Source organism: Podarcis muralis, chromosome 1 (genome assembly GCF_964188315.1).
Source record: "Podarcis muralis chromosome 1, rPodMur119.hap1.1, whole genome shotgun sequence".
NCBI lineage: Eukaryota > Metazoa > Chordata > Lepidosauria > Squamata > Lacertidae > Podarcis > Podarcis muralis.
In genome coordinates, this window is record NC_135655.1 from 60671257 (window position 1) to 60687752 (window position 16496).

Sequence of the window (16496 nt, forward strand, 5' to 3'; positions counted from 1 at the left end):
TATAGACAAAAATAAACCAATAATTCACCCTCCCACAACACATTTGAAAGGGCATTGGATGTCAATCAGCCCAAGGCCTGGGTGAAGAGGAATATTTTTGCCTGGCACCTAAAGATGTATAATGAAGGCATCAGATGAACTTCCCTAGGGAGAGAATTCTACAAATGGGGAGACACAGCAGAAAAGGCCCATTCTCAAGTTGCCAGCCTCCAAACCTCTAATGGAGGAGATACACAAAGAAGGGCCTCAGAGGATGATTTCAGGGTCCAGATAGGTTCATATGGAGAGAGGTGGTCCTATAAAATGGAACAGGTATGTGAACAAGTGAGTAATTTTATAGGTGATTTAATACATTATAAATCATTTTGTAGACTACTTGTGACAATCCAACATACACATGTGTTGCTGCTACATACATGTGCTGATAGTACCAAGGCCCATCATACATACATAACAATTGTTGGCATCTGTCTGTCTTGGGATACACTGGAGGAGTGTACATTTGGGGGGTGAGGTCAAACTGTTGGACGGTTGCAGTGTCTGCTGTAGAGACCAATGTGGGGAAGACATTAATAGAAATTTACTATATGTCAAGTGGACTTCACTGGAATTTATTTGACTTAAGAAATTACTGTGATAGTACTTCCTCTCCCCTTCTTATTCATGATTAGATCATTTTATTGTTTGAAACCATGCACAAATTATTCTGGCTCTCTTGTTAAACGCATCCAAAACTTTTATTACTGAACTAGCTTGCTATATAATTGTATCCCCATAAAACTTATAAAAGTGTTGAACCAGTGATGGAAATGCAGCTTCAGGGTGGAGGCAAATTCTGAGGGGAGGGGGAATGTAAAGAGGGGGGAAAGGAGATATTACTACTACTATTATTAAATTATTATGGTCCTCCAACCTCTGCCTAAAACCCTCCAGGGAAGAAGACTCCAGCACCTCTCCTGGGAGTCCCTTCCACTGCCAACCTGCTCCTACTGTCAGAAAGTTATTCCTGGTGTTTAGTCGGAATCTCCTTTCTTGTAACTTGCATCCATTGGTTTGGGTCCTACCCCCCGGAGCAGGAGAAAACAAGCTTGCTCCATCTGGCCTTTGAGATATTTGATGATGGCCGTAAAAATAAAAATATAATAACACTCAAGTGGAAGTGAAAAATATTCGCCTTTGTGAGAGAGGAGGGGGTGGAGGACGGGTGACTATACTCTTGAGAATGCCTCTTTCCTAATGCAGCACGTGGGTGTGAGCTTGCTCAGAGAGAGAGAAGAGAACAGCCAGAAGCATCAGCACCGAAAGACTCAACAGGAAAAGGGTGTGGAGCTCGAGAGAGTGAGAGAGCGCAAGGAGCAAAGCCTCGGCGCCTGCCACCCCCCTCCCCCGTGACGCAATCCGCAGGAGTAACCCGAGTCCGAACCTCGGCAGCGCGCGCAGACCCCGACTCGCGCATTCTCGCCCCCTCCCTTTCCTCCCCTGCTCAGCTTCCAGGGCCGCACGAGGCGCCTCCCCTTGAAGCAATTTAACCTCCCTCCCACCCGCTCCTTGAGCTCTGCTGGCGAACACTAATTAGGTCGTCCGCTGCCCCTCTGGGATTCCAGGGCGAAGAGATAAGCGGTGGGCGGGCGAGGGTGGAGAGAGCGCGCGAGAGAGGAAAGGCGGGGGGCGGCGCGCTCGCGCTCTGCCCGCCCGCCTTCCCCACCCCCCCTTCTTCCCACACACTGGCTCTCTCTAGCGGGCAAGGCTGCTTGGCTAGCCTGCGCGCCCGCCTCTCCCGAGCAGCCATGAACCGAGTGGGCAAGAAGGATGAGACCCTCATCGAGATGGGTCTGGCCAATGACGGTGAGTAAAGCCACCGGGAGGGAAGCGGGGCGCGCGCGCGCGGGGCGGGGGGGGGTCTTGATCGCTCGCCAGTTTGCCGGGGGAAAACTTCCCTTTCTCCACTCCGGCTCCTGAGGCGGCGCTTGGGCCAGTGCCTGGGAATCCCGGGGCTTCCCTTGCCCCGCTCGCGCTCCCTGTCCGGTGCTGAAGGCGCAGCTTCTCCCCAAGAGACCGACAAAACCGGGCCGGGTGCCGCTGGGAGGTGGAGGATCCCGGCCTGGTTCTTGGCGGGCGGGCGGGCGGGGCTGGCCGCGGCTGTTCATTCCGCCGCCCGATGTTTGGCTGAAATGCGTCGCCTCAGGCTCACTTTTTCCATGTGGGCACCTGCGGTGTGGGGAGGAAGGGTGAGCCCGGAGAAAAAGGCGCGCCTCGGGTGGGCGAGAAGGAGCCAGGCTAGCGGAATTCCCAGGCGGCCGTGCAAGGAGGGAGGGCGGCTCCCTCCTTTCCTCAAAGGGAAGCGGCTCCACAGTCCACTCCGGCTCCAGAGGCCTCTTCAAGCCGTTCCCAGGGGTTGAAGCAAACCGAAAGGCTCTGTCGCCAGTAGATTTCTACGGGAGGGTCCTTCCTTCAGCAGATCGTAGGACGGCCACATTATACGCCTATGTCATCCAAAGCTTTGACCAGAAACATGGGAAGGTGCGGTGTTTTGCATCTGGCACCGTTGGGGAAAGGTGAGAGAGTGAGGCCTTGTTGAGATCATGGGGCTCCCAAGACTGTTCCAACTGCCAATTCACCAGACTGCATCAGAGATAATGAAGCTAAGGCTGATGGCCATTATTGAACTTTCCCCTTCTTTAAAAAAAAAAAGGTGGAACGTCCAACCAGCCCATGCCAAGGCCGTCATATCATTTTCTGAAAGCTGTTATTATTTCACCAGAAGCTGCTAACCTTTTTGGACCAGCAGACACAATTCAAAGTTCTGTGGGTGCCATTCGTTTCCGTGCGCTGCTCTGGTTCGCCAGAAGCGGCTTAGTCATGCTGGCCACATGACCCGGAAGCTGTATGCCGGCTCCCTCGGCCAATAAAGCGAGATGAGTGCCACAACCCTAGAGTTGGCCACGACTGGACCTAATGGTCAGGGGTCCCTTTACCTTTACCTTTATGGGTGCCATTCTCAAAGTGGCTGCCATAGGGAGTATGGCATAACACAAAATAATAGCTGCTCCCTTCCCTCCATTCTTGCTGTGGGCAGTCATATATGTCCTGTTGGCCCTGATTGTGCAGATCACACCCACCCACTGAACACACTCGTGCTAAGAACAGGGAGCATGCCCCTGTACCAGGAAAAATATACAAGCTGGCCACACCACAGCACACACGTACACTCACTACACACATATAGACCACAGACACACACGCATAACTCTCTCTATCTCTCTCACACCCATTTCCCCCTCTGTCTGCCCAAGTGTATGTCTCTCAGTCACACAGAGAGCATAGTTGAAAACCCTCACACACACATTCAGAAAAGGCCCTTCATGAGTGAAGGAAGTGCCTACCATTGCAAAAATAAAATACCACCACCTCACAAAAATACCATAGGGCCACCAACTAGTTTGGTGATTCCTGTTCTAAACAATAAATAAATAAATAAATAAAGGTGGCCCATAAGGAAAAAATAACATTCTATCTTAAGGCAATACTTTGATTAAGGAAGCCAAAATATCCCAAAATAGTGTGCAAGCTTTGGAGTTGAAAGCTTGCACACTGGTTTTGGCATTTGGGTTAGCCTAACACTGGTATTGCCCTAATGTGGATTATACTGTTTGTTAGCTTTCTAAATTAACTTCTTTTCCTGCAGCATTTTGAGCATTGCATTGTAATTCAAAAGAAACGGCTCTGCTCTGTGAAATTGAGAGCCTCATCAAAACATAATTTGGTTCTCACAAGGCCACCTTTGTTAAACATAACAACTAACCTGTGAAAAGTAGACCTGTAAAGGAGAAGAAATAGAGGCAAAGAACATTTTCATACATGACCCTAAAAGCCCCTTTGACATGGTTGACCCAGCATGAGAAAGAAACCTGCTTCATTACGAAGCCATAGACGAAGTCAGGAGTTGGCTTCCCAATGGTGCAACAACAGAGGATGTATGAGCAAATTTTCTTTCACCGATACTAAACTTTGGGCCTTATTATTACAAAAGTTTTAAACACAAGTTAGAGTCTGGATGTTTCTCCCCTTCTACATGCTGTAAAACTACTCCCAGTAGTGACTGGTGTGGTGTAGCTTGGAGGCACCCCCCTGACACCAGTGCTTGGATGGACAGGGCAGGGTAGTGATGAGGCTGGGTGTTTGTGGCTGCTGATGGAGGCTGTAAAACAGCCCAACCTTGATATCGCCCTGCCCTGCCCAGGTAAGCTGCAGTGATGCTAGAGCTGGAGGGGAAGTTTTAGCTCCACTCTACCAGATGCTATTGATTATTTCCCTGGTAGTTCTTGCTTTCATTATATGCAAATTGGAAATTATGTCACTGCCTTTGAACTGATACTTGCAGGACTTTCATCTCAAGGTGAAATGGAATGGATACTATAGCTAAGCTAGACATGGCACTGGGGAATGGATGCAGGTCCTTCCCAAGACTAGAGGGCACCTCTGCCTCCTCCCCAAACAACTCTGGTGGCTTCAGGAGGGAAATGAAAATACTAGCACCTCCTGCAGGTACTTCTTTAGTGCTTTGCTATTGAGCTCTGGACTGGTTGCTGCCACCTGTTCCTTCCTTGGCTTCAGCCTCCCCCAATCCTCATATGCTTGCCTGGCTGGGCTCCAGTGACAATGGAGGGTGGCATCATTCAGCAAAGCAACACAGAACAATGCTGCTGCAGGTACCATCTTTGTTACCCCAGAGTGGTGACAAAGAAGAGAATAGGACAGTATGCCTGGCAGATCCTTCTGTAGGCTAGGCTAAAAGATGGAAATAACAAAATTGGCTGGGGTGAGGAAGGAAAGAAACTGAGTGTGGAAGTGGAAAGCCATGTTGTTTTGTTGTTGGTTGGTGGCAGCTATGGCAACCGGGTCATAGCAGTAGAGAAGTGAATAATGTATTTTTGTATGTGTGAAGTTCTGGTGTGTGTATGTGTATACTACTAGTCAACTAAAAAACTGACAGTAAAATCTGGGGGGGGGGGGACCCTTCATCCCTTCTTTCAAGATCCTTAGTTTTCATTCCCTTTTATAAGATAGATCAAGTGAACCAATATAGTGTGAAAGTCAGAGTGTGGTGTTATCACCATGCTGGAAAACATTAGTTTGTAAATTAAATACTGCCTAAAATAGACTTACTAAGCACTTTCATAATGACTTCCAAGTAGGAGTACCGGTATTTTTCTCGTAGGTGTCTGAGATGAAGTTATTGCTATGACTAAGCTAAAGTGAATATTTACAAAGTGCATAGTTGATGCCATTCCCAAAGCAGTTACTAAGCCAGGAAAAAATCCATTGCATCAATTTTTGCCTAGCATCTTACCTCCATCATTACTTAATCATTAAAGGAACCCATTATTAAAGTATAATGCAAGCTAGAAATTTACTGATGTTCACTGGTTCCATTCCCACCACCAACACACTGAACTTTCTGTCTCAGTGGGCTTTGACTTGAAAGTTTTTTAAAGCATTCCATGGCATCCCAGACTGTGTTTGGGATAGGTGTCATCTTTGAATAAAACTGAAGTCAGAGTTCTAGGAGCTCTGGCATCCTGTCTTTTGTAATAGCCAGCATACTTCATGTGTGATTTTTCTGTTGTGTACACATACACACAACACTTGCACATACACATTCACATAATCACTTACATGCAGGTGTGTTCTCTCAGTCATGCACTGCACAGAAGTATAAGTTCCCCTCTGTTAGGTAGTGAAAGAATGAAGCAGACAAGGCACTCTTGTGGAAACTGAGACCATGAGTGGTATTCAATTAAACAGTTCCACTAGAGCAATGACTTTTAGTTGTGCAAAAGAGCTTATTCTCTCCCTGTGCAACCCCTAATTTTTTTCTGGGGGCTCCCACAATCTTCTAGAACAGATTTATGGGACATGCACAGGATGCATGAGGAGAGGAGAAGGCAAAGGGGTTCAAATTCTCAGTCATGTGTCTTTGTGCTAGTGGAACACATCAGTTGACTATGCTAATTTCCAGGAAAAGCCTGGAAAGGCAGACCTCAACCGCATACCTTAAAAACTGATATAGGATGAGCCTGAAAGCAGTTGAAAAGAGCAAAGTAATAAGGGCCTCAAGGAGGTTTTCAGCAAAGTGAGCAAATGATGCCTCTATTCCCTAGCTACTCTTCCCCCACTTCTAGCCTTCATTCTACTGTCGACTTCCTAGGTCCAAAGTCACCCCCTTCCCTAACTTATTCATCCATTGCCTCTTGCCTTGCCTCCAAAGATGCCCTGGAATGCTGTTTTACCTGCTTCTTATATCTCTTTAAGGCTAGGAGATATGGCTATACTTCAATAGTTTTCTGATTCCTTCAAGGCCCAGAAATGCAGCTATAAAAGTTCCACAGAAGTCATATTCCGAGTCAGAGACCATTGAAGGGTCAGGATAAACAATCACAAAATAGGTCTCATGGTTCTGCATCGTGAAAGCAGTGTTTGAAATTAGCCAGGTGCCAGGCTCACTTTGCACCTGGTTTTTGACCACTTGCAACCAAGTTAAGATGCCTGGGTGCCAGGATGGTGTCTGACATCTCCACCATCTGGAGGTGCATGCCTGGGGATCATTGGATCTGGTTTGTTTTCACGTACTAATACCCCATCCTGTAGAATTCTATCAGTTATATTTCATCTGCACAATCAGAATGAATTTCTGGAACCAAAATGCTTTTTCTGTGCAGCCTAAGCCGATTCAGTCACCTTTAAGAAAAAAAAGGTGGTCGGAAAAGGCCAATATATTCATGGACTGGACCTGGATCAAGTGACTTTTCTTCTTTAAGTTCTCAAAGTTCTTAACCTAGCTCAAGGTTGTCATCTCATCTAGCCAGATAGTCAATCATAGTCAGTCCATCATTTGAAAAATAAGATTTTAGAGCTCTTTTACCCAAGAATGCCAATTAGACATTCCATTTTGGTGACTGTAACCTTGGTTTAAGGAGCCACTTGGCACCTAGCTTATATATCTGAGTTTCTTACACTGCGTGTTGCTATCACTTCCTGTCCCATTTATTTGCATCAAAGGCAACATACAGCTATGCTAACCAAAAAGTCTTATAGCATGAAGGGAGTCCTCTGTTTTCATTTTTAGCTGTATACACAATAAATTTGTACCAATCAGTTGCAAAAGAATCTTTATGCTTTGAACCTTGTAACATTTTTATTTTATTAGTCACTTTTTCCATTAGTGCTTTTTATCGTACTTTATTGTAACAGTTTGTCAAAGAAGCACCATCTGATTTTTTCCAGTATCTTTTTATTATCAGCCTGGCTGCTAGTAAAAGATGACTTATTAGGGGTTGGAAATGTAAGTTAATGTTGTCTCCCATAGCAAAAAATTGAGCAGGGTTAGCTCTGGACATTTCAATGTGTTTTGTCCAATAACTGCTTTTATTTCAACAAATACTTCCTCACAGAACTGAACCATTCTCACCCCCGCTCCACACACCCCATAATATGTTGATTCAAGCATAATGCTCTGCAGCCTCTCCAGCAGCCTGGTGAATGTCAGGAAGTAATATGAGCCAAATGTATAGGTGTGAGATGGCATTTTTACAATGTTTTAAGTGCTGCCTCTTCTGTTGAGGCCAAGGCAGATTTCAAAACAAATTTCCCCCATGTTGAGGTCCAGTCATCTCTACTGATAGTAATCTGTCAGCTTCCCACATCTGCCTTAGACCATCAGCTATATCTGTATCTATTAAGATTAGCATGCTATACAGTCTAGACACGCTCAACCCTGTTCTGTCAATTTGGGGAGAGTCCAACAATAGCACAAAAGGGGCAAGGTCTCTCAATGCCTGTTCTTTGATGTGGATTTGGCACATGAAATTTCCAATTTGGTACCATGTCAACCAACCCTATATATTATTATGATGTCATCATCCAGAGGGCATTATGAAAAGGGGGTGGGGACAGGAACCTGGAACAGACAAGTTTCCACTGACTACTATTCCTTCAAATAAACAGTACTGCTTCCATGTTATTCAAAATACATGTTTGTTCTGCTGTAGAAAAATACTGAGTTTTAGAACTGAGTCACTCTGTCAGTATTCTAGTCTGAAGGAAATGTATTTGCATCTGGATTAGTTTTGTGAAAACGGGGACATATTTAAGGCACTGGCATTATATATATTGAAGTCTGTTTAAGCCTGCCCATACAAATTTGAGAATGAGGTCTTTAGTTCATGGACACAATGTTGTTTTAAAATCATTAGTTCTAAAGTAGCAACTTCCTACAGGGAAAGGGGAGGGAAACTTTTGTTGCTAGTTCTGACCAAATATAGCCTTGCTGTGGCGCTGACTCACATCAAGTAGAAGTGCACATTCACTGTTAAGCCTTTTGAGCAAGGTTTTCAGTTGCAGTGAATGAAACTGAGTCAGGGACATCTTAGCCTTATGGTACAGATGATTTTAGGATTAGTGCAGATATTAGATCAAAAACTTGGTAGTTGTGCTCTTTGCCTGCTGTTTTGAAAGCTAGTGCAAGGACATAGTGAGGACACAAATAATCTGAGTGATTTTGTTCTAAAGAAGAAGAAGAGCTTGGATTTGATATCCCGCCTTTCACTCCCTTTAAGGAGTCTCAAAGCGGCTAACATTCTCCTTTCCCTTCCTCCCCCACAACAAACACTGTGAGGTGAGTGGGGCTGAGAGACTTCAAAGAAGTGTGACTGGCCCAAGGTCACCCAGCAGCTGCATGTGGAGGAGCGGAGACACGAACCCGGTGTACCCGGTTACTAGTGTAACCATCCCAAACACTATTTATATTTATCTGTATAATTGTTTTCTTGCCAAATGCAAGTTTGGAAACATGCATTTGTCCAGAAATTCTTTAACTCAGTCAGCTCTTAGTTTTGTTTTGTCTCCTTCATATGGTTCTCAAGTTTCTGATTTCTTCTTCTTCATTTTATTGAGCAGCTTAAAATTTAATTTTTTGCATTTTCAATTTTACAAACAGAATAAAAAAAAAACCTACAAACATAAAATCCCCTTTGACTTACCTCCCCACCTTCATGGATCTTCATATAATAATTTCCCCCTCTGCATCTCTTCCGTAGCTCTATTTTTATAAATCCTTTATCACTCCATAGTTCGAATTTTTACTACAAGTTTTCTGTCAATCCTACCAACGTGTGTAATTGTTTACAGTATTTTTTTAAAATAAATAATAAACTTCCCCCATTCTTTATTAAAGTCAGTCTCTTCCTGGTTTCTAATTCTTCCTGTGTTTTGCCATCTCAGCATAATTCATCAGTTTTATCTACCACTCTTCCTTGGTCAGAGTTCTGCCATCTTTCCATCTCTGGGCTAACATCATCCATGCAGCCATGGTTGCATGTATGAATAATTTTGTCTGGTCCTTCAGGATCTCTGGACCTAAAATACCTAAAAGAAGAGCTTCTGGGTTTTTTTTACAAAACATTATTTTCAGCATTTTTTCCAATTCGTTATTTATCATTTCCCAGAAGTCTATTATCATCTTACATGACCACCACATGTGATAAAACGTGCCCTCTTTCTCTTTACATATCCAGCATGTTTTAGACTTTGATTTATACATTTTAGCTAATTTACTAGGAGTTAAGTACCAATGATACATCATTTTCATATACGGTAGTTTTCTTTCAAACAGGCTGTCAATTTTAATCCTATTGTCCATAATCTCTCCCATGCTGCTAATCCATTATTATAACCAAAATCCTTCATCTAGTGATTCATAACTGATTTGACTTGTTCATCTTTTGTTTGCCAGTCTAATAAAAGTTTATACATTTTAGAAATTAATTTAGTTTTATTTTCTAACAATTCTGTTTTGAACTGGGAGGTTTTGTTTTTATCCATCTTAAACACTTCATTGTTGGTGATATTGCAACCAATCGATTACTAATTCTCTTATGCCTTATGGGGCTTATTTGGGGGGTGCATGCCACCTTCGTGCTTTCCCCAAGGCTCTCCTGACGAGCTCCCCATTCATGGAGAAAACAGCTCACCGTCCACTGCCATTCCACGGTAATCCAGAAGTCCAAGTTTCTGGTTTATTGTTTATCAAACTAATGTTCTTGCAGATGAGCCAGAGTAATTACAATTTCAGTTGCAATTATGACATACCTATATTGGCACCACCATATACCGGTAGGTTTTGAAATTATCCATGATAATATTGTGAGCTATGAAGGCTCTGGCTGTGCTCTTGTTGAGCAATATTGAAGCAATATTTTTAAAATTCATGGATGAGCTCCAACCCTTAAGCAATAATAAAAAAGCACTCTCATCTCACAAGCATACTTGGGGGAATCTAAAGAGATGCAGAAGTACAATTCCCCTCCCCCCTCTCCATATAGCTATAGATATAGATAGACCATAAGGAGAAACTACTCCTCCCACCCTCAAACCCAGTGAGGACAGAGCATTCCCAATAGCCATGGAACACTGAGTCATTGAAAAATAAAATGGCTGTGGGAGGGGGGAATAGAATCAGCCTGACTCTCTGAAAGTGGCCTGTAAAGAGGAGGGTGTGGCCTCAGCTTCAAAGGCTTCAAATTTTCACTCATCAGCTGACATGCATGCAGGAGAGAGAGAGCAGGCTTAGGAGTGCAGAGGGGGAAAGGAGGCAAAGAATGGAAGGTAGGCATAAGCCATAGCCATAATTACTAATGTTTTATAGATTTTATTTTTGTACAAGTTCAGAGTGTTTCACATATAAACTGTTTCCACACTGGGCTTTTACTGTGAAATAGTCAACTGTTTTCATTCATTTTTACAGAGCATTAGCTTGGTATTGTCAACAAAATGCCCTGCTCCTATATTTCCCCTGCTTAGCTTCCTTCCCTCCCCCCATGTTCAGAAATTATGCCTCCTTTAACACTGTATTGAATTTCCCTAGGGATAGATGGTTTATGGTGCAACTGTTGGAGCCAGCTGTGGTCTTTCGTAGCTTGCTGTAGCCATTTCCTTTCATATGCTTCGTCTCTTTTCTAACAATCATTTCTATCGTTTTCACCATCCCCTTTCCAAATAATATTGCCTTCATATCTATTTCTTTTACCCAGCCCCAAATTGCAGCAGAAGGCATATACTTATTGCGAGTGCAGCAAATGGGGCGGGAGCATTTGACTTTTCACCTACACTGTGGTCCATGTAACATTCCCAGAATTTTGGGACTGGGGAAAGGGGAACTACCCACATGGATGCAGAATATTTCTTGGATTCCATAAGTCTGGAAACAGAGTTGCTATTTCATTTGCAGCTTTAAGTAGACCAGGAATGATTGGGTGCTGCTGATTGTCCACATCTGGAAGCACTGATAGTATCTCTGGGGCTAACTGTTATTTATATACTAATGCATATAACAGCCCTGTAGCCATATGTAGGGGCAGAAAGGAAGCATTGATGGATGCTTTCCTTCTACCTCAGAAATGGATGCTTTCCTTCTACCTCAGAAATAGCTTGTTTTAATGGGGGAAACTGTTGTTCACTACAGTGGTACCTTGGGTTACAGACGCTTCAGGTTACAGACTCTGCTAACCCAGAAATAGTACCTCTGGTTAAAAAAATTGCTTCAGGATGAGAACAGAAATCACTCAGCAGCAGCAGTGGGAGGCCCCATTAGCTAAAGTGGTGCTTCAGGTTAAGAACAGTTTCAGGTTAAGAACGGACCTCCGGAATGAATGAAGTTCTTAACCCAAGGTACCACTGTATTTGGAATAGAGAAATGGCAAGCAGAAAAGAGTAAGATGCATTCCAATTACTTCTCTAGTTTTTTCTTTTCTTTTTTAACAAAGGGCCATGGCTGTGTGTGTGTGTTTGAACCTGGGTCCCCCCAGTCCTAGACCAATACTTTAACCATATTTAAAAAAATGTTCAAATCAGCTATAATGTAAAGAATAAAATTCTAATCCAAAAATCAACAATAAACATACAGTCAAACCTCACTTGTTGAATGTAATCCGTTCCGGAAGCCCGTTCGGCTTCTGAAATGTTCGACAGCCAAGGCATGGCTTCTGGTGGTTGCAAGAGCTTCTTGCACTCAAGCGGAAGTCATGTTGGACGTTTGGCTTATGAAAAATGTTCGAAAACCAGAGCATTTACTTCTGGGTTTTCAGCATTCAGGAGCTGAAATGTTCAAAAACGGAACTGTTCAACAACCGAGGTTTGACTGTACCACTGTAAACTTAACAAACGGGTAAAAAATCATCCAAGTCCCTTGGGATAGCATGGAACCGAAAGCCAAAGTTTTTAAAGCTTTTATTAAAATAATGTGGAGCAGGTCAGTCCCTCCTCATGACTTGAAGTCATTTTACAGCTCTACTTGGAGCAACATATTCATATGGTATTCATATCTCACACACTGAAAAAATCCGGAGCCGGGTCTGATTAGACGAAGAGAGTTCTCAAGGGTGTTAGGGTGTCAGGATTGTTTGCCTGTAACGTGTAGCTAACCCCCCAATACTCCTCCTAACAACACTGAGAGATAGGATAGCATGTGTATTCCCAGACCAGTACTTAGGAAAATGTATTTTCAGTTTGTTGAGCATCTCTCGTGAAATAATTAACGTTCTCTTGGGATGATGACTAAACAAGGATGACCTTGTTTTTTTATGCATATGATGTCTCTAGCTCACAGCCACAAATCTCCACATGTACATGTTGAAGATGTCAAATAAAGAAACAGTTAACAACTTTCCTATCAAGTGACCAAGACGAAGGAATGACCCAGTTAGGGATCTGATTAGCTATTGCACACGGCTTTTAAATTGTCCCAAAAGAAGGGACTATTCCTACCCTGTTTTGTCATCATTTGTTACAGAACATAAAAACAAAAACAAACTCTCAGTTTTGAAACAAGAATATTAACTCTGGAGTTTGAAAAGACAGAGGTCATTTGTCAATTTTTTTGGCTGTTCCACTTTCATTGATACTATAACAGCTGCTTAAACATTGTGACAGACATTGTTTAAATACGTTTGTCACTTAGGCATAGGCTGTATATGAAGAACATATCACTCTGATGACAATAGATGTCAACACCAGACGTATTTAACATTTGTAAGTATACCCTACTGTACACAGTATTCAACAATACAATTGTCATTATACACTACTTCAGCATAATCATAGCACTTCATATACATTATCTCACTAACTTTTACAACTATCCTGTAGTTTAGGTCAGAAATACTGTAACCATATTTGTGATTAGGGACTGAATTTGAGAGATAAAACCTTGTGCAAGGCCTGCTAGTGAATTTATAGCAGAGGGGAGATTTGAATTGGTTTATATCATAGAGTGCTAGCCATTATTTTACAAACTGATGTCATTCATGATCTTGGAAACTATAGCAAGACCTGCTCTCACAATTCACTTGCAAATGACAAGGAATTAAAGTGCTTTTACATTTTCATTCAATATTTTACTAGAAGTGGTGCATGCTGCAGAGTTGCTGTAAGGGGAAACAAGGTCAAGGCTGTAAAGCACACTTAAAATAATAAACAATTCAGTATTACTTATTTACTGTATATGAAATACTTGTTATCTATAATAGTGAAAGTAACTAATGCAAAGACATAATGCAAGGTGGTGAAGACATAGTTGCAAGAGATGCTACTACAATAAATACTGGATTGAACCTTCCTTTACCCTTTGAGGACTTAAACTTTCACTGAAATCTGAAAGGGACAGTCTGGCTGTCTGGCCTGGAATTTGTGTATACTCTTACACTTTGCAGCCTTTGAAATACTACCTTCTTTGGCTTTCTTATACATATTTAGAGTTATTGGCTGAAAACAGATACAGTTGAATAAATTAATTCCCACTAGTCTCAGATTGCCATTTTATGGATTGTATCCAGTTGTATTACTCCACTTGCAAAAAGCTTTTTGATCCAATGGATACATCCATTAGTGTAAAGAGGAGGAATGGTTTTTGGTAATTCCTTTTTCCTCTGACGCCCTATGTACCCAGCCAATCTGCTAAAGAAGTGTGATGGACCTTTGCAACAAAGTGGTAGGTTGTGCAAAGAAATGCAGTACATAGCAAAGTGGGAATCACACTCTCCAGAAGCCACAATACTTTAGGTGTGGTCCAGTTTTATAGCTTGACATTCCAAGTGATGATATAGCTTCTCTCAACAGGATTCTTGTGATACCTAGGGATTTTTAGAACGACCAAGAATGTGGCAAGATGGCAAATGCCCCTGCGGCATGGAAACGCTTGGTGGGGCACATGCTAACAAGCAGCTCTGCTAAATTTAACTTCTTTGGGCCTCTAATTTTTCCATAGCTTTACTTTGAAATTACACAGTGAAATGTGGTTTGCTATTCAAAGACTTCTTCTTAACTATAAGTTAGGATATGTGAAAGACCAGACTTAGCATCTTTGGAGCAAGCCTGACATGTATTGTGCTGACAATTACAAACTGAAAATGGATACTTAGAAGAAGAAAAAGACCTTTGCAAGGCCACAGTAAAGCCAGCAGCCAGCTCTTACTTTATTTTGAGTGTAACCCAAAACTATAATATGAGTGAAAGATTAAACATTTGCTACAAGGATCTATGGATTTACACTTTTGAAAGTTTCAAAACTGTATTGCATTAGATACAGTAACTCATTATCTTATTTTTATTCCGCTTGGTCCCCAAGATTATCTCAGATAGAATTTTCAAATTCATTTTGTTTATTTTATTTTGTTTTGTTTAATTTTTTTATTGGTTTTTACACAGCATAACATCCTTTTAAACATCATTTCAAAGTTTTTGGCTATCACAGCCTAAGACTTCCTTCAACCTTGACTGATGGTTTTCTAAAGCCTTTCTAATTACACAATTTGTTACTATAATTATTGCTATAAACTCAAATTTCCAATACATCTATTCTTAATTCTTTTCACAATAATTTATAAATTACTCCTTACAAAACTTCTTTTAACCCTACAAGCGATCTCAATTGATTACAATTGCTTTCCAAATATATCAAAAACTTATTCCAGTCCTTTAGGAAAGTCTGGTCCTGAATTTCCCCTGTTAGTCTCGCCATCTCTATTGCCACTCTTCTTTAGTTGGTATTTCTTCTCGTTTCTATCTTTGGGCTAATAGTATCCTTGCTACAGTTATCACATAAAACATTTTTTGTATCATTCTTATGAATTTCTGTATCCACCATACCCAACAGAAGGGCTTCTGGTTTTTTTAACAAATGTGTATTTCAACATTTTTTAATCTCATTATAAATCATTTCCTAGAAGTCCTTCACTTTCTTGCATTCTCACCACATATGGTAAAAGGTACCCTCTTTTTCTTTACATTTCTAGCATTTATTATCTGTTTGATACATTTTAGCTAATTTCGCTGGTGTTATATACCACCATTTTGTTTAAAGTAGCTTGCATATATCAAGAATTTTGAAACACACAAAAATTTAAATTGTGCAGAAGAAGAGGCATCAGCAAAAATCACCTCCCCTCTTCTTGCATTAGTGGATACCTCTGTTGCTTCAGCAGTGCTTCTGTGTGCACAAGACTCCACACAGTATGTTGAACTAGGAGAGGATATTAAGAGATTTGCTCTGAATCAGGAAGTTGAAAACCAAATGAGGAACAGGAACAAATATCAAGCAAAGAGATACAGTGACTAAATCAGAAATTGGGGAAACCGAGGGCACTTAAACCATATCCACATGACAGAACTTCTTCTGGGATGATCTATTTGAAAGCCTCTCACCTCATGTTTTGGCCTGAGGAAAGACTTTAATTATGCAAGTCTTTGTCACTAACAAGGGGAACCAAAGTACAAACCAAACCAAAGTTGGGCTCAAATGTGGCTCAGCAAACAAGTTTTCATTCTAAAGAAGGATGTGGTTATTTCCACAAAGAAACAAATTTTACGTGATTTATTTATTTCTTCTGTCCTTCAGAGTAGTAGTAGTGTCATGGAATTCCATGGCTTATTTGTGTGTCTTGAGGTAGATTCACACCATACCTTTAGAGCGCATGACTTTCCTGAAGAATCTTGGGAACTGTGGTTTCCCCTTTACAGAGCTACAACTTTCAGTGCTCTTAACAAACTACAATTTCCATGATCCTTTGGGGGAAGCCATATGCTTTAAATGAATGTTTAATTCACTTTACATGTATGGTATGGATCTGCCCTGGTTTAGCATTGTGAGAATGAGCCTTTGCAAACCTGAGTCATGCATGAACTTCCTCCCATCTCCTCTGGTGTGGCCTACAAGGAGGAGACTGTAAAATCCCACTTCTGGTTCACCATAGTTATATTCTGTTGTCGGAACCCTAACTGTAATCTTGAATATAGTATGGTTATACAAAACAAGCCAACCTCATAAACTGTGGCTTGTTTCATTTCATCATTGTTGAAATTAACTACCATTTCTCCAGGTTTGCGTGAGACAGAAATCTACAATCAATTCAAAATGGAAACAGAAGCTTCTGAACACTTCTCTGAAG

General features: G+C 41.8%; 1 protein-coding gene across 6 annotated transcripts in view; it reads left to right on the forward strand.

Annotated features, from left to right (window-relative positions):
- Window positions 1-1451: 1451 nt before the first annotated feature.
- ANO5 (anoctamin 5) overlaps window positions 1452-16496 on the forward strand; it is a 65879-nt gene continuing 50834 nt past the window's right edge. For 3 of the 6 annotated variants that reach the window (XM_028729114.2, XM_028729122.2, XM_028729129.2), the window contains exon 1: window positions 1453-1845. In XM_028729114.2, the coding sequence (XP_028584947.2) occupies window positions 1788-1845 (58 nt within the window). In that variant the 5' untranslated portion in view covers window positions 1453-1787. Of the gene's footprint in view, window positions 1846-16496 lie in introns of all 6 variants that reach the window. The other 3 variants (XM_028729094.2, XM_028729140.2, XM_028729105.2) reach the window with 3 other exon arrangements.